A 15136-nucleotide genomic window follows, 5' to 3' on the forward strand; every position below is an offset into this window, starting at 1 on the left:
ATTTTCTTTTCAAAAATTAGAACTGTGAAATCTCAAGGAATTTTTATAACTTTTAGAAAGTGGCAAGGCAACTGCTGGAAGACATTTCTAAGTTAAACATTTTAAAGGATGATGCTGCAAGTAGTGAAAATAAAACAGTGTTTATAATCCTCTTTCCTCTAAAAGTAAAAATGAATACGGGATTAAAGTAGGAAAAACACCCAACTGTGTCTCTCTAAGTATACTCTTAGCTTCATAAATCCGTTGGTTTTGAAATGAAAGGGTAAATCTGCAGGGCAAATCATAAAATGAAAAATACTTTTAGAAGACACTTGACGTAAATGAATTTGATTTTGCTATTGATCATTACAAGGCCCTGATGGAAAAGAACTTGATGCTGGGAAAGACTGAAGGCAAAAGGAGAAGGGGGTGGCAGAGGATGAGATGGTTAGACAGCATCACTGACTCACTCAATGGACATGAATCTGAGCAAACCCAGGGAGACAGGGGAACTTGGTGTGTTGTAGTCCATGGAGTCACAGTTGGACATGACTTAGGGACTGAACAACAACAAATCAATTAGTCAAGTACAGAAACTTTCTGTCTTGGGCTGTGATTATTTTTAAACACAACATTGATATGTAGATAAATGAAGTGAATGTGGGGACATTTCTATCACTCATTAATTCATTCAGTAAGTACTTATTGAGCATCGGTTTTGTGCCAGCCATGCTCTGGATGCAGGGATACTAGGAGAGAGGGAGACAAAGTTTCAAACCCTGTCCTTGTTCTGTGCTTATAATACAGTTGCCCCTCGATACCCCTGGGTTCTGCATCTGTGGATTCACTCAACTTCAGATCAAAAATATTAGGGGAAAAAAAATTACAGGAAATTCCAAAAAGCAAAACTTGAATTCCTGGGTCCCCGGCAACTGTTTACATAGTATTAGGTATAATAAGTGATCTAGAGATGCTTTTTAAAGTACAGTTGACCTTTGAACAGCATGAGTTTAAACTGCAAAAGTCCATTTGTATGTGGATTTTTTTTTCAAAAACATCTATAGTAAATAATGTAGTACCACATGATCTGCAGTTGGTTGAATTTAGCAGATGCAGAACCACATATGGAGGAAATGGGGATATGAAGGAAGCATGTAGAAGGTGGGTCTTTTATAAAATTATATCCTAATTTTCGAACGTGGCTGAGTCTCAGTACCCCTAAGGCCCACATTGTTAAAGGGTCAACTGAATATGGGAGAAAGTTCATGGGTTATAGGAAAATTTTACCCCACTTTAAATAAGGGACATCCTAGGATTTTGATATCTTCGAGGATCCTGGAATCAATCCCCTTGGGATACCAATGGCCTATGGTAATCAATGGTATATATGTATAGAGCCTGCCTGCCAATGCAGGAGACCCAAGAGATGCAGGTTTGATCCCTGTTGGGAAGATCCCCTGGCAGAGGGTATGCCAACCCACTCCAGTATTCTTGCCTGGAGAATCCCATGGACAGAAGAGTCTGGTGGGCTACAGTCCACAGGGTTGCAAAGAGTCAGAGATGACCGAATGACTTAAATGCACCAACATTTACTTTCAAGTGTGGGAATAAAAGGTAAGAAATCCATTTCTACGTTAGTTGGTGAGGTTAACACTCCAAGAGCAGAATCTAACCTTCCCTCAGTAACTCCACGTATGATTAAAATCAGTCTTTGGCAGGTCATAAGTCCAGAGTGCATCGTAGCTGCTGGCCACAGAGAAAACCCAGTCCTGAGGTTTTTAACAGTCCCACAGCATTTCCAGATGACCAGTCTGAAAAGGTTTAGATTGCTTTACCATCCAAAGGCAGAGTTGGATCAAAGGGAAAAAAATTCTATTAAAGTGAATCAGCCGATGACGTAATTTACTACATCAATGGCAGAAAAGAAGCATTTTTTGATTTTACATCTCAAACTTGGTAAATGATGAATGAGTTTCACATACTGAACCCAAAGGCCGTGAGAAGAGTGTTTCTAACATGCTGGAAACAAATTATATGACAGAAGCAGGAAATGTTTAAAAAACACATCAAAAATTATATTCCAATTACAGCATTCTTGGGAATGAATGCTACAGGTCAGATTACATATTATATGTTACATATTCCTATTTACAACCCTCTGTTTAGACTCATTGAAAGTTTATAGAAATGATTTCCATTTTAACTGAAGCATTTCTTGTACCTAATTTCAATTGACTAATAAAACTTTTTGATAAAAAAGAAAAATAACCAATCTAGTTGATTTCCATTTCCATGTGGTAAGAAAGCTGACATTTATTGAGAGTTTACTATGTGTGAGTCGGTATGGTAAATGATTTGCATTAATATAAAAAATAAGAACAGTATTCCTTTGAGATGAATTTAGCCTTTACAAAGTAAAAAAGTTGCTTTAGTATTACAATGTTAAATTTTAAAAATGTGTGAAATAATTATTGGCCTACATTCAAAATATGAAGCTCTAAAAATACATCTTCTAAAGCTTAAACCTCTCTACAGAAATCCACATAGGCGTAGCTCAGACTTGGCATAGATTGTTTTCACTTGAAGAAACTGCTCTCTGTTTAGAAAATTTCCTTTCTTCAAGCAGAGGTTGGCAATTATGGCCTGGGAGGGCCAAATGCAGCTAGCCACCTGTTTTTGCGTGGCCCAAGAGCTAAGAATGGTTTTTGCATTTTAAATGGTTAAAAAAAGTCGAAAGAATATTTCATAACATGTGAAAAGCACATGAAATTAAAATTTCAATGTCCAGAAATAAAGTTTTATTGGAATAGAGCCACTCTCATCAGTATACATATTGTCTACGGTTGCTCTCATGCTACGATGACAGAGTTGAGTAGTTGTGACAGACACCATATGGCCCACAGAAACTAAAGGATTCGTTTTCTGGTCCTTTACAGGGAACGTTTGCTGACCTCTGCTTTTAAGCACAACAAGAAAGTTAAATATAACATCCATGTTTATAGATCTGGGGTTTGAAATTTTTACTTCAAAAAGTCATAGAGGTATATCATTGACCTCATTAGTATTAAAACATACTCGTGTTGTGGTGGATTGCAGTGTGACACTTGAATCTAACAGATAATAAGATGGGTTACAGCAGTGGTTCTCAATGCGGGGTAATTTTGTTCCCCAGGGGACAACTGGTAAGCTCTGGAGACAAGGTTGGTTGCTGCAACTTGGGAATGCTATTGGCATCTAGTGGGGGAGGCCAGGAACGACGCTAGACATCCGACATTTACCCCATGGAGAATTATCCAGCTCTGACTCTCAGTAGAATTGATGCTTTTGAACTGTGGTGTTGGAGAAGACTCTTGAGAGTCCCTTGGACTGCAAGGAGATCCAACCAGTCCATTCTGAAGGAGATCAGCCCTGGGATTTCTTTGGAAGGAATGATGCTAAAGCTGAAACTCCAGTACTCTGGCCACCTCATGCAAAGAGTTGACTCACTGGAAAAGACTCTGATGCTGGGAGGGATTGGGGGCAAGAGGAGAAGGGGACGACAGAGGATGAGATGGCTGGACGGCATCACTGACTCGATGGACATGAGTCTGAGTGAACTCCAGGAGTTGGTGATGGACAGGGAGGCCTGGCATGCTGTGATTCATGGGGTCGCAAAGAGTCGGACACGACTGAGCAACTGAACTGAACTGAACTGAGTGTCAGTAGTGCTGAGGTTAAGAAACCCTGGTCTGCAAGAAACTGACAGTCTATCCTAACATCTAGACTGTGTGTGTGCTCAGTTGCGTCTGACTCTTTGCAACCCCACGGACTGTAACCCACCAGATTCTTCTGCCCGTGGAATTTCCCAGGCAAGAGTACTGGAGCAGGTTGCCATTTCCTACTCAAGCAGATCTTCCCAACCCAGGGATCGAATCCCTGTCTTCTGTGTCTCCTGCATTGGCAGGCGGGTTCTTCACCACTGAGCCATCTGGTGCCAGAGAACTTCTAGACTACCCCTTGAATACAAACACAATTGCTACTCAGTGACACTATCATTAATCTATCCCTACCTACCACCCACGCCATATTTATATTAATATTTATAAGAATAAGAAAGACAAATTTCTCTTTATTTTATGGGTATGGTTTTATGACTTACAATTATCCATCTGTACAGTAATAATTTTCAAATTAGACCATTCCTATTCTCAACTATAAGCCTAAATGAATCGTTCTTTGTCTCATCAATTAGCCCAATTTACATTAAATCTGACTATTCCATTTTCATCTGGGCTTTCCAGGTGGTGTTAGTGGTAAAGAACCTGCCTGCCAATGCAGGAGATGCAAGAGATTTGGGTTTGATCCCTGGGTTGGGAAGATGCCTGGAGCAGGAAATGGCAACCCGCTCTAGTATTTTTCCTGGGAAATCCCATGGAGAGAGGAGCCTGGTCAGCTACAGTTCTTGAGGTCAAACAGTCAGACACAACTGCAGGACTGAGCACACATGTTCCACAATTCTTAACATATACCACAAACGAAGAAAAAATTTCCTTTCTATGTCAGAGACGTCTGTGGAGTAAGAAACCAAGCAAAAGCTGTGATAGCCTGGGGAAAAAAACACGAGGTAGGAAGATGAACCAAAGATCACTGCAATATAAAGGCTAATAACGGTTGAAAAATTTTTAAAAAGGACAATATGAAAGCTGACAAAATATTCGGGTTCGGTACATTTTAAGTCGAGGAAAATTTTCAAGACTGCATTAGAGGTTCTAATCAAGGGACACTAACTTTTATCAAACTCTTACATCTCATCCCAGTCCTGCAATCTTCCGTCCTAAAGCTGGGACAAATGGAGTCACTTTAGGAACTCTGTTTTTACGTCTCTGTGTATAAAAGGAGTGCTCCATTTACACATAAATAGGGGGGTGTTTTTGTCTTGAGTCATATTACTAGAAACCCAGCTACGCATTTTCTAGAATTTTTGAAGTACCATTTTACTTTTAAAATATTTAAATTTGTAGCTAGAATAATCACTTCTTATCAATTAAATATTTAAATGCTTGCTAATCTTGTAAAATTATCTCTGATCTTGTCATATTAAGCTATGATCTCTCAACTTTCTCAAAATCTCCCATTTCATGTAAATGAAATAATATTCTTGCTCATATACATGCTCTCCTATTTTTGAAAAACACTGTACCTTTTCGCCTGTGTCACCTTTGGGGCCATTCTCTCCAGCATCTCCCTAAGCGGGGGAGAAAAGAAATATATGAAAACATAGTGGTGATACTCAGCAATGAGTATCCTTATTTTGAGTTTTCCTTATTTTAAATTTCCTTTCAGAGGCACTATATATTAATAGCTGTTGTAAATGTTCAACAGAGCTAATGTACCTTACTTGACCAACTGCTTGATATCAACCCGTCCAAATAAACTTTATTACAATGAAGATGACTGAATAGTTTTAAACTACTCCATGAAATTAACAGAAAGTAATTTCTCTGACTTTTAATAGCTTATTCTGGCACTTAGAGCTGCTTTCTGCTTCCTCTGCTCAGACAGTCACTCTAACAAAGACTTTCTCCTGATTCCGTCCATATGCTTTCTGCTTTATCCCTTCTGTCTCCTTCTTTGTCCCATTCCTGATTCCTGGACTCCTGCCCTCTCCTTTCCCTTCCATCTGTGTAAATTCTACTCTGTCTTCGAGCCCCTCTCAAATCTCTAGGCTCTCAAAGTGCATGACACAGCCCTCAAAACTGTGCAGTGAATATTGACTTATCTGGGCATACATGTTTTGCATTGAGAAATAAATGTTTTAATAAAGTCAATAAATAAAATTTTTACCTTATTAGAGAATCTTCAAAACTCATAGCAAAGTAATCTGAGGAGTTCATGCTTCCTTTGTTAGTTTTGAGAGCTCCTATGCCTATTTTGTCACTGATATCTCCTTTCTACCCACAAAGCAATGTAGTAGAAAACAAGTCATTTGTGTATTATCCATGTTTTGTGTCCTAAATTCCGAATTCTTTAAGTCACACAGCATGTTCTAGTGGAAACATCACAGACTTTGGAGCCTGAGACCTAGCCCAGCTCCAGTACCTAACGGGCAAGTGAAAATCTATTTGCATCAAGTTTCTCCTGTGCAACACAGGACAAGAATATTTTACAGGGTTATAAGAAATAATTCCTGTGTCTAAAGCAACTAGGACCATGTCTGACACAACATAAGCTGTTAATGGTGGCCATTAGCAGTAACAATAAAGTTCTTGTATTCCCTAAGAATACCCTTCTGGCTCCCATAGGAGGTCCCGTTTCTATCATTTAACATTTTCCATAAAATAAGAGAGAAGCTATTGATAATGACCTCCCTGAGAGAAGAAGGAGTGTTGAGAATGGGAGATTTTAACGTTTTCTCTTCGGTTTCTCTTCTTGTTTCAAATAAGCATGAGGCTAACCTGCCCGGGAATTCTTTTATGGAGACGGGCACACCAGAGCGCCCGGGAGTCTGAGTCACTTTATCCCACGAGCCCCTGGAGCCATGCTGGCACTGCTGCTTTCCCCTCCTTACTTTCCACACAAAAGAGTCATCTGATGACTAATTAATTTCACATTAATTACCATGAACTGGTTGGATGCCAAATAAATATACTGATTATCAGTTATGAAGGATTTTTGATAGGCAGCCCATTAGCATGCTTTAAAAAATTGCTTGGAAATCCCTTTGTTAAAAAACAAAACAAATAAAACAAACTTTCTTATTAGGAAAACTGGTTCAGAGAGGTCAGGAGGCAAAGGGTTTGACTGAGCAAAGCCACCCTTCTGCTTTGCTCACCTTCCGTTTAAATCAATGTCTTTTATTTTTGTTTTACAATGGTCAAAAATACAGTTAAATTCACAAAGCTTGCTGGATCTGTAGATGTATTTCTTTTGGGGTTAGTGGTGATGATACTGATTTGTCAGAAAGATCATGCCACTTATGAAGAGCATTATGTGATACCTTGGCGATTGCCTACACAGACAACACACGTTTAAATACCGGTAAAGTACATAGCGAGAGAACATTCCCCAAAGTGGGAAGAAGGGTGTCTGTCTGAGAGAAATTAAACACACGCACTCTGCTTCTCCTTTTGTTTCTCTTTTTAGGTTTTTATGGGAATTCTTTGTGGGACAACTTTCAGTATGTTTGTTGCAGGTAAACATCTGTATCCCTTTAACCTAGTGACCTAAGAAGTAATAGAGGTACGGATGCTTAGAACAGTACTGGAATGGCATCGGCAAGCAGGCAGAACAGAAATTTTGCAGGCCTAGAGGTTTTTGAAAGCCATTTTAAAGCCTGACACAGAATGTTTACATTTGCTTTCTCCTTTCTTTAAATCTTTCTACCCAAACTTCTGAACATACATAAGAATCACCCTACTTTCTCCTTCCATTAATTAGCAGTTTGAAAGAAACAGTGGCCAGTATATCTATCTACATCTATATCTAGGCATAGCTTGTTTATTGCGCTTTGCTTTATCGCACCTCGAAGACACCGCATTTTTTACAAATTGAAGATTTGTGGCAACTATGTATCAAGCAAGACAAAAGGCACCATTTTTCTAACAGCATCATTTTTCAATTAAGATATACATACTGTTTTGGAGTTATAATGCTATTGAACTCTTAGAGGATTACGGTATAGCATAACTTTTATGTGCTCCGAGAAACCAAAAATTCATGTGCTTCATTTTATTGCAATATACACTTTATTGCTGTGATGTGGAATGGAACCTGCAATATCTCCAAGATATACTTGTATACCTGTACTTATCTATCCATCCACATATAAATACAGTTTAGTTTGGTACCTCTTGGGGGAGGAGATGAAAAACAGGCAGAATCATCTCACCTTTACTCCTTGTTCTCCAGGTTCTCCCTGCACAAAAGGACAAAGTGAGTGACACATTAAATTATAAAACACCTAATTAAGCAACATTAAACAAAATCAAATATTGAGAATACTAGTTAAATTATATGTGATATTTTCTATTTTGCTAATATATAGTGAAAGTGAAAGTGAAGTCGCTCAGTCGTGTCCGTCTCTTTGCAACCCCATGGACTGTAGCCTACTAGGCTCCTCCCTCCATGGGATTCTCCAGGCAAGAGTACTGGAGTGGGTTGCCATTTCAGTTGCTTTCTAAAAGCAAATGATGAATTTCCTGGAAAATTGAATATGGATATCAATAGCAAATATCACCTTAATTCTTTTCTTTTGAGGACTAAAGATGATCAGCAAAGCCTGGCTTTTAGGGCACTAAGGAGAGCAATGTTGAGGCAATTCTGAGATTATGACATCTTATTCCGACCAGACTCAGACTCAGTAAGGTGAGCTAGCACATCCCTTCGTGAAATCTTTCATTCAAAGCACCCCCTGGTGCATGGATTATTTCTGGGGTCTGGAGTACCAGTGTAGTTCACCAGAATATCTTGCCCTGACATGACTAAGGCCTGAACTTGGACCCTTTCACAACATCACGAATGCTCTTCAATCTCTTGTTAGCCACCATGTCTAAATCAGGTGTACTTTAGGAGTCATTAGTTTTTTCAGAAAAGATACTAGATTGAGGCAGAATCTAAGTGAGTTTAGGAGAGATGTCTTTATGCAAAAACGATGATCATGACAGTACAAAGACGAAAACGCAAAACTGTGTTCTGAAAAGAGTCTCATTTTCATTTTACCCAGGAAGAGACAGGGAACAGAATCAGAGAGTAAATCTACAGCAAATCACACACATTACAATAATACCCTTCTTAAGAAAAGCTTGAGGAAGTGTTGCAATAAGGTCACACTGTTTTAAAAATTATTTTTAAGGTGGTTATTGCATTTTTTAAAAATCCTAATGCACTCTTAAAGTCAGTTTGAAGGCAACACTCTTTTCACTCCCTGAAACTTGGCTGGACCCTTTGGCTTTTTGAATTTCTGGTTACCTTTCACTGCTTAACAACCATCCTGATGGTTGCTAGGCAACAGAAGAACAGTACTGAGAACAAGCATTAAGCATTAACTCTTATCATTTGACTTTTTAGCATGGAGCTAGAGAGGGAAGAAGACAGGAAAATGGCTGTAGTCCCAGAAGGAATATTTTCCTTCCTCTCCTGCAGGACAAAGGACAGGTCTATAAATTTTAGGTCTGTTCTAGGCGCCTGTCAATAGCAATGTGATCTGTAAAATCAGCTGACGGGCATCTGTGGGTATGGATACACAGCAGCACAGCTGATGGGATTAGACATTAGTTCTGTACTTCAAGGGATGGTCACTCATCAAAGGATTTGGGATTTGTCTGCTTATCTGGTTTAAACTAAACTGTCACCAATCTTTTTATACTTAACTGATTCATTTGTTCTTCAGAAACAAAGGAAATTTGGAATCACCCCCCAAATCTCCATTGCATTTTTTTCCTATTTAGTAACGCAGACTACATCCATTTTTCAATTTCAAACATGCCCCATTTTTCTTATGCTTTTCATTTGATTAACTTGTTGGGTTATGTAAGTTTTAGAGGCGGCCAAATCTTGAGGACAAGTCACAGTGACACTGTAAACATTTCCTTTAGTGTGTCTCCTAAAAATTACGCGAACGTTGGTAGTGTGGACATGACCTATGTTTTAATACATTCATCAAGTGGGAAAATGACAAGAGTCATATTTGAAATACAGGCTTTCTCACGTTAAATATCCCAGAAGTCAGAGTGTAGACAATCATATCCTACACTCTCTGTGTGTTTTTAATGTAATGAGAATCATGAACATCATTTGTTCTTTAGTCACAAAGTTTTATACTATAACATATTTTACTATGGACAAGAGATTCCATCCAAGTAAAACCAGTGGGATATAAAAAATTGTAACAGCTTAAAATTTCATGAAAAATCATGCCCAAATGACTCTGCTTGGTTTTCTTCGTACCGACCTTTAGCCCTGGTATTCCATTCTGTCCTACTGCTCCAGGCAACCCGGGTTCACCCTCAAAATAAAAAAAAAAGATACTACTAAGTAAAGCACACAAAGTCAACATGTTATACAGATTGTTAGAGGATATAACCAACCATCCAATAATACTCAAGAAGTACATAGTATGTGAAACTAGTTATACAAGTTAGCTTGTTTGGGCCAAAATTCTATGCACTATGGACCAGGGATATAAGAAGACTAATTTTCTTGTGTTCAGTCTTTTCTTCACTAAGAAAGCAAAAGCAAATTACCAGTGGAAATGAATATCTAGCACGGTGCTAGGTACACCAAGTGAATATTTGCTGAATGAGTAAAAGACATCTGAAAATTTAAGACTTGATGGAGAATTTTCAAGCGATTCCTCAGCTCAGGAAAACAGAGACTAAATCATTGTATTTATTAGAATTAAGGAAAATGAGCATCTCCAAACCTAAATCTTGAAGCATACACACATCTACTTAATTCCTTTAGACACATCTGACACAAAAATAAAGATGCCTTTGATTTCTCTCCCCAGTTTCATTGTAAAAATGATTAAAATAAACATTCACAGTTGTGGTTTTCATTGTCATATTGAGTGACAGACATTTGAGAAAATGATGATGGCTATTAGCTAGAAAGATTACACATTTCAGAAAGATAACGAGGTATATCAGTCTTTCTAGACTCTGAACCAACAATTGTTTTCCAAAGAAGAAGAGGAAAAATCTTTTCAAGTGCTCAGAAGCAAAGGAAAAATATTCTTCATGATGACTGCAGTTAACAATACTCTATGGTATATTTGAAAGCTGTTAAGAGAGTAGGTCTTAAAAGTTCTCACCACAAGGAAAAAAAATGTAACTATGTGAGATGATGGATGTTAACCAAACTTATTGTGGTAATCATTTCACAACATATACACATATCAAATCATTATGGTATACACTTAAAACTAATTCAATGTCATATGTCAATTGTAACTCAATAAAACTGGGAGAAGACAGAAAGCAGTGTGGCTTTTGTTATTTCCATGAAGCTTAAAAGTACAGCAACTAGAATTTCATGTAAAAACATTCCCAAGTCATTTATTATGTGCTTCAACTACTGGGCAAGTTTCTTTCCACCGAGGGTTAAAAAGCTGCTCCTTAGTTGATTTTTTTTTTCTTTTTAAGTTGACTATTTTTTAGAGCAGTTTTAGGTTCATAGCAAATTTAGTTGATTTTTTAAGAATGTTCTCTAAGCTGCCTGACTTAGGACTTTCCTGATAAGTCAGTTGGTAAAGAATCTGCCTGCAATGTAGGAGACCCTGGTTCAATACCTGGGTCAGGAAGATCCGCTGGAGAAGGGATAGGCTACCCACTCAAGTATACTCAGGCTTCCCTCGTGGCTAAGCTGGTAGAGAATCCGCCTGCAATGCGGGACACCTGGCTTCGATCCCTGGGTTGGGAAGATCCCCTGGAGAAGGGAAAGGCTACCCACTCCGGTATTCTGGCCTGGAGAATTCCATGGACTGTATAGTTCATGGGGTCACAAAGAGTCAGACATGACTGAATGACTTTCACTTTCACTTCTAAGCTGCCCGGAGGGCAGAAATTGTGACATTTTAATATCTGCGCTGTTACCTTCAAAAACACATACCCTAGTAAAATGGTAACATTTTTTAAGTGCCAGGAATTTTACATTCATTAACTCACTTAATTCTCACAAATTTCTATGAGATAAGTACTATCTTTATTTCTCTTTAACAGGTGAAGAAACTAAGGCACAGAAAGGTAAAGTAATTTTTCCAGATTTACACAACTCTGCCTTAAGAGGTTGTGCTCTTAATACAATTATGCATTGGTGAATGAATGCATCTAGAAATTGGGAGGGCTGGTGATGAATATTTCTATCCTCATTATCATTTGGTTTATACTCCTCATTAATAAATGACCTCCAGAATGTATACAAACTTGGACTAAATGTAACTTATTTAAAGATGATTTTGTACACCTACCAGATAAAACTAGGCAATGTGAAGCATATAGTGTCTTTCTAAAAGGGCAAAAAATGTTTTACGATTATACTGGCTTATTGTACTATAATTGTTAATGTCTTAACTCATGGAAGAAATTCTTCTTCCTCTATAAAGTTACATTGCAATCATTTGCATTTTCTTCGAGAAAATGGCAAACATGTTGACTTAGAATAATGATGGCCATTATAAGAAAATTTTGATATGCCCTTTGTAGGTGGCTCAGACGGTAAAGCGTCTGTCTACAATGTGAGAGACCTGGGTTCGATCCCTGGGTTGGGAAGATTGCCTGGAGAAGGAAATGGCAACCCACTCCAGTACTCTTGCCTTGAAAATCCCATGGACGGAGGAGCTTGGTGCAGGCTACTATCCATGGGGTCGCAAAGGGTCGGGCACGACTGAGCGACTTCACTCAGTTTCACTAAGGGTAAGAATAGAAGATCCCCTGGAGGAGGAGACGGCAACTTGCTTCAGTATTCTTGCCTGGAAAATTCCATGGAGGAGTCTGGTGGATCACACAGTCCATGGGGTCGCAAAGAGTCAGACACAACTGAGTGACTGAGCGCACACAAGGGTAAGAACTCCATAGGAAATGGAATACACCCCTAAAGAGGACTCTCATTTACTGTGTAACCATAAAAAGAGCTACGGAGTCTGCTTCTTCAAAGAACCTACAACAGGATGCACTAATATCATAACTCATGGTTTAATGCAAACAAGAAATGCTGCCAGGGAACAATACAAACTTTGTTTAGACTTTCAAAGAATAACTATGGTAGCCAGAATTATTTTTTTTTTAATGGTTAAGCCCCTGGAACCAGACGAAATACATGCTGAGATTTTGAAGCACGGGAGACAAATGCTTAGGTATCTGCATAACATCCTTCTTAAAATATGAACATCGAGGGACTAAAACTTGATCCTTTTTTTCCTTTGATTTTATGTTTTGTTAAAATAATCTTTTAACGTAAAAGGAAGCAAAACATTGCATCCATAATCCCATCACTCTATAACTGTTTTCATTTTGTCCTATTTCCTTCTAGTCTCTTAAATTTATGCTTACATATTTCAAGCAATTGTAAACTTATTACATAGTTTGACGTACTGATTTTTTATTATTTTATACTGCATGTTTGGTTTTACACAGTATTTGTGTCTTATAAATAGTTTATCATCTATCAAAGTCAGGTCTGATCATTTGTTTAACCTGCCCCAAATTGTTGAATACTTACATTGTTTCCAAACTTTGCTATTAAAGATAAATTAAACATCTATGTAAATATTTCTAAGTTGCTTTCCAAACAGGATCTGAGCTTTATCTGCTTTTCCAGGCACCTACTCTGTTACTTTTTCCCAACTTCATCAGCATTGTATATCATAATCTTAATTACTTTTGTGGCTATTTTAATGAGTACAAATAAGAACTTCCTAAAGTTCAGTTCTACATTTATCCCTTGTAAGGTTAAATAGGTATCCAGCAAGATTTTAAAGCTAAAAAGTGAATAAGGCTGTTTCCTGAATGAAGCAAGGCAAGATAAAAAGAAGGAAAAGTGACTCATAGCATTTTACCTTTCTAAAAAGTTATAATAAAGAAAATACACTCAAATTCAGATTAGGAGGTTATGAAACATTCTATTATTGTTCAAATTTAGCTTCCCAGGTTATGGTAAAGTAATGTTACAGATGAAACATTGTACAACTTTGAGTACCAAGGCCAAGCAGTGGGATTCTGGAAGACATTAATTCATTCAATTAACATTTAGTGAAGATTTACTACATGTTTTACTCTGAGCAGTGTTTCCTGGGATATAAAGATGAAATAGATATGACAGGTGCCTGTGCCCAGAGAGCTTATTTTTGAGTGAGAAAAGAGATATCTACATAAATAACTTAAAAGGATATCTAATTGAGATGGAACTTTTTTCTTTGAGCAAAATTTTCTTCATAAAGAGGCATAATAAATAGAAATCAAAGGAGAGTCTTAATGAAGAATAAAGCATACATCATATAGTGTATTAGTATTTTCTAGCATATGAGGACAGAATATTATTAATCTCATGCTGCTGCTGCTGCTAAGTCGCTTCAGTCATGTGCGACTCTGTGCGACCCCATAGACGGCAGCCCACCGGGCTCCCCCGTCCCTGGGATTCTCCAGGCAAGAACACTGGAGTAGGTTGCCATTTCCGTCTCCAATGCATGAAAGTGAAAAGTGAAAGTGAAGTCGTTCAGTCGTGTTCAACTCTTCACGACCCCATGGACTGCAGCCCACCAGGCTCCTCCATCCATGGGATTTTCCAGGCAAGAGTACTGGAGTGGGGTGCCATTGCCTTCTCCGTATTAATCTCATGAGTTTCCTCAAATAGTTACAGCTACATTACTTAATTGTTGTACATAATACAGTATAAAAAGTACATATACAGAGAAATATATCAGAAAAGTATAGACCAAAAAAAGAGGAATTAAGTTTTATGTGTATGTGTGTGTATGCATGTAGAGAAATAGTCTCGTGTTTATTGGATATTTTATTCATCTGTTTCTGAATGCATCTCATATTCACAAGTACTAGGGACATTATAAAGATGGTAATAAACAAAAATAGCAGCCAACATCTTAACTACAGGTAGATTGATGGATTTTTCTTTATTATACTTTAAATTCCCAGTGCATTACTCCCAAATGACAATTTGTGCATTTAAGCTAAAAATAAGTTGAACTGCCTTTTGAGAAGGATGACACTACTTTCTTTCTTTTTAAACCAGACACTCACTCAAGGCTTTTACAATTATTTCAGGTACAGCTATTCAGGGGCAATTTGAAAGAATACTTGAAGGTAGAAAGGAATGTAGTTTCCTTACAAAACTGAGTGCTAAAGAGAAACAGGTCATTTAGTAGTAATACTGCTCCCTGTCATTTCAATCACAATGGGAATTTAAAATGAGTTATTGCTTAAAAATTTTAGCACAGTATAATTTTACATTCACCTTGTCAATATATATTTGTTTCCTTTAAGTACTACATTTTCAGAAAGAACTCATCTAAACAGAAGATGAAAATAATTGCAATTGCCCCCCTTATCCTTAGGTTCGTTTTCTTTAGTTTCAATTGTTTAGTCACTAAGTCGTGTCCAACTCTTAGGGACCCCATGGACTGTAGCCTTCCAGGCTCCTCTGCCCATGGGATTTTCCAAGCAGGAAT

At 37.8% G+C, this 15136-nt stretch overlaps 1 protein-coding gene across 1 annotated transcript in view; it reads right to left on the reverse strand.

The window, feature by feature from the left end:
• Nucleotides 1–15136, reverse strand: part of COL25A1 (collagen type XXV alpha 1 chain) — a 503765-nt gene that overhangs the window by 76961 nt on the left and 411668 nt on the right. The window contains exons 13-15 of the mRNA XM_086407020.1: nt 9908–9961; nt 7847–7873; nt 5159–5203 (exon numbers count right to left, since the gene is read on the reverse strand). Coding sequence (XP_086263146.1) covers nt 5159–5203; nt 7847–7873; nt 9908–9961 — 126 coding nt within the window. The remainder of the gene's footprint in view (nt 1–5158; nt 5204–7846; nt 7874–9907; nt 9962–15136) is intronic.

This window comes from Bos grunniens, chromosome 6 (assembly GCF_055505025.1).
Source record: "Bos grunniens cultivar Pamir isolate PY7600 chromosome 6, Bosgru_T2T1.0, whole genome shotgun sequence".
NCBI lineage: Eukaryota > Metazoa > Chordata > Mammalia > Artiodactyla > Bovidae > Bos > Bos grunniens.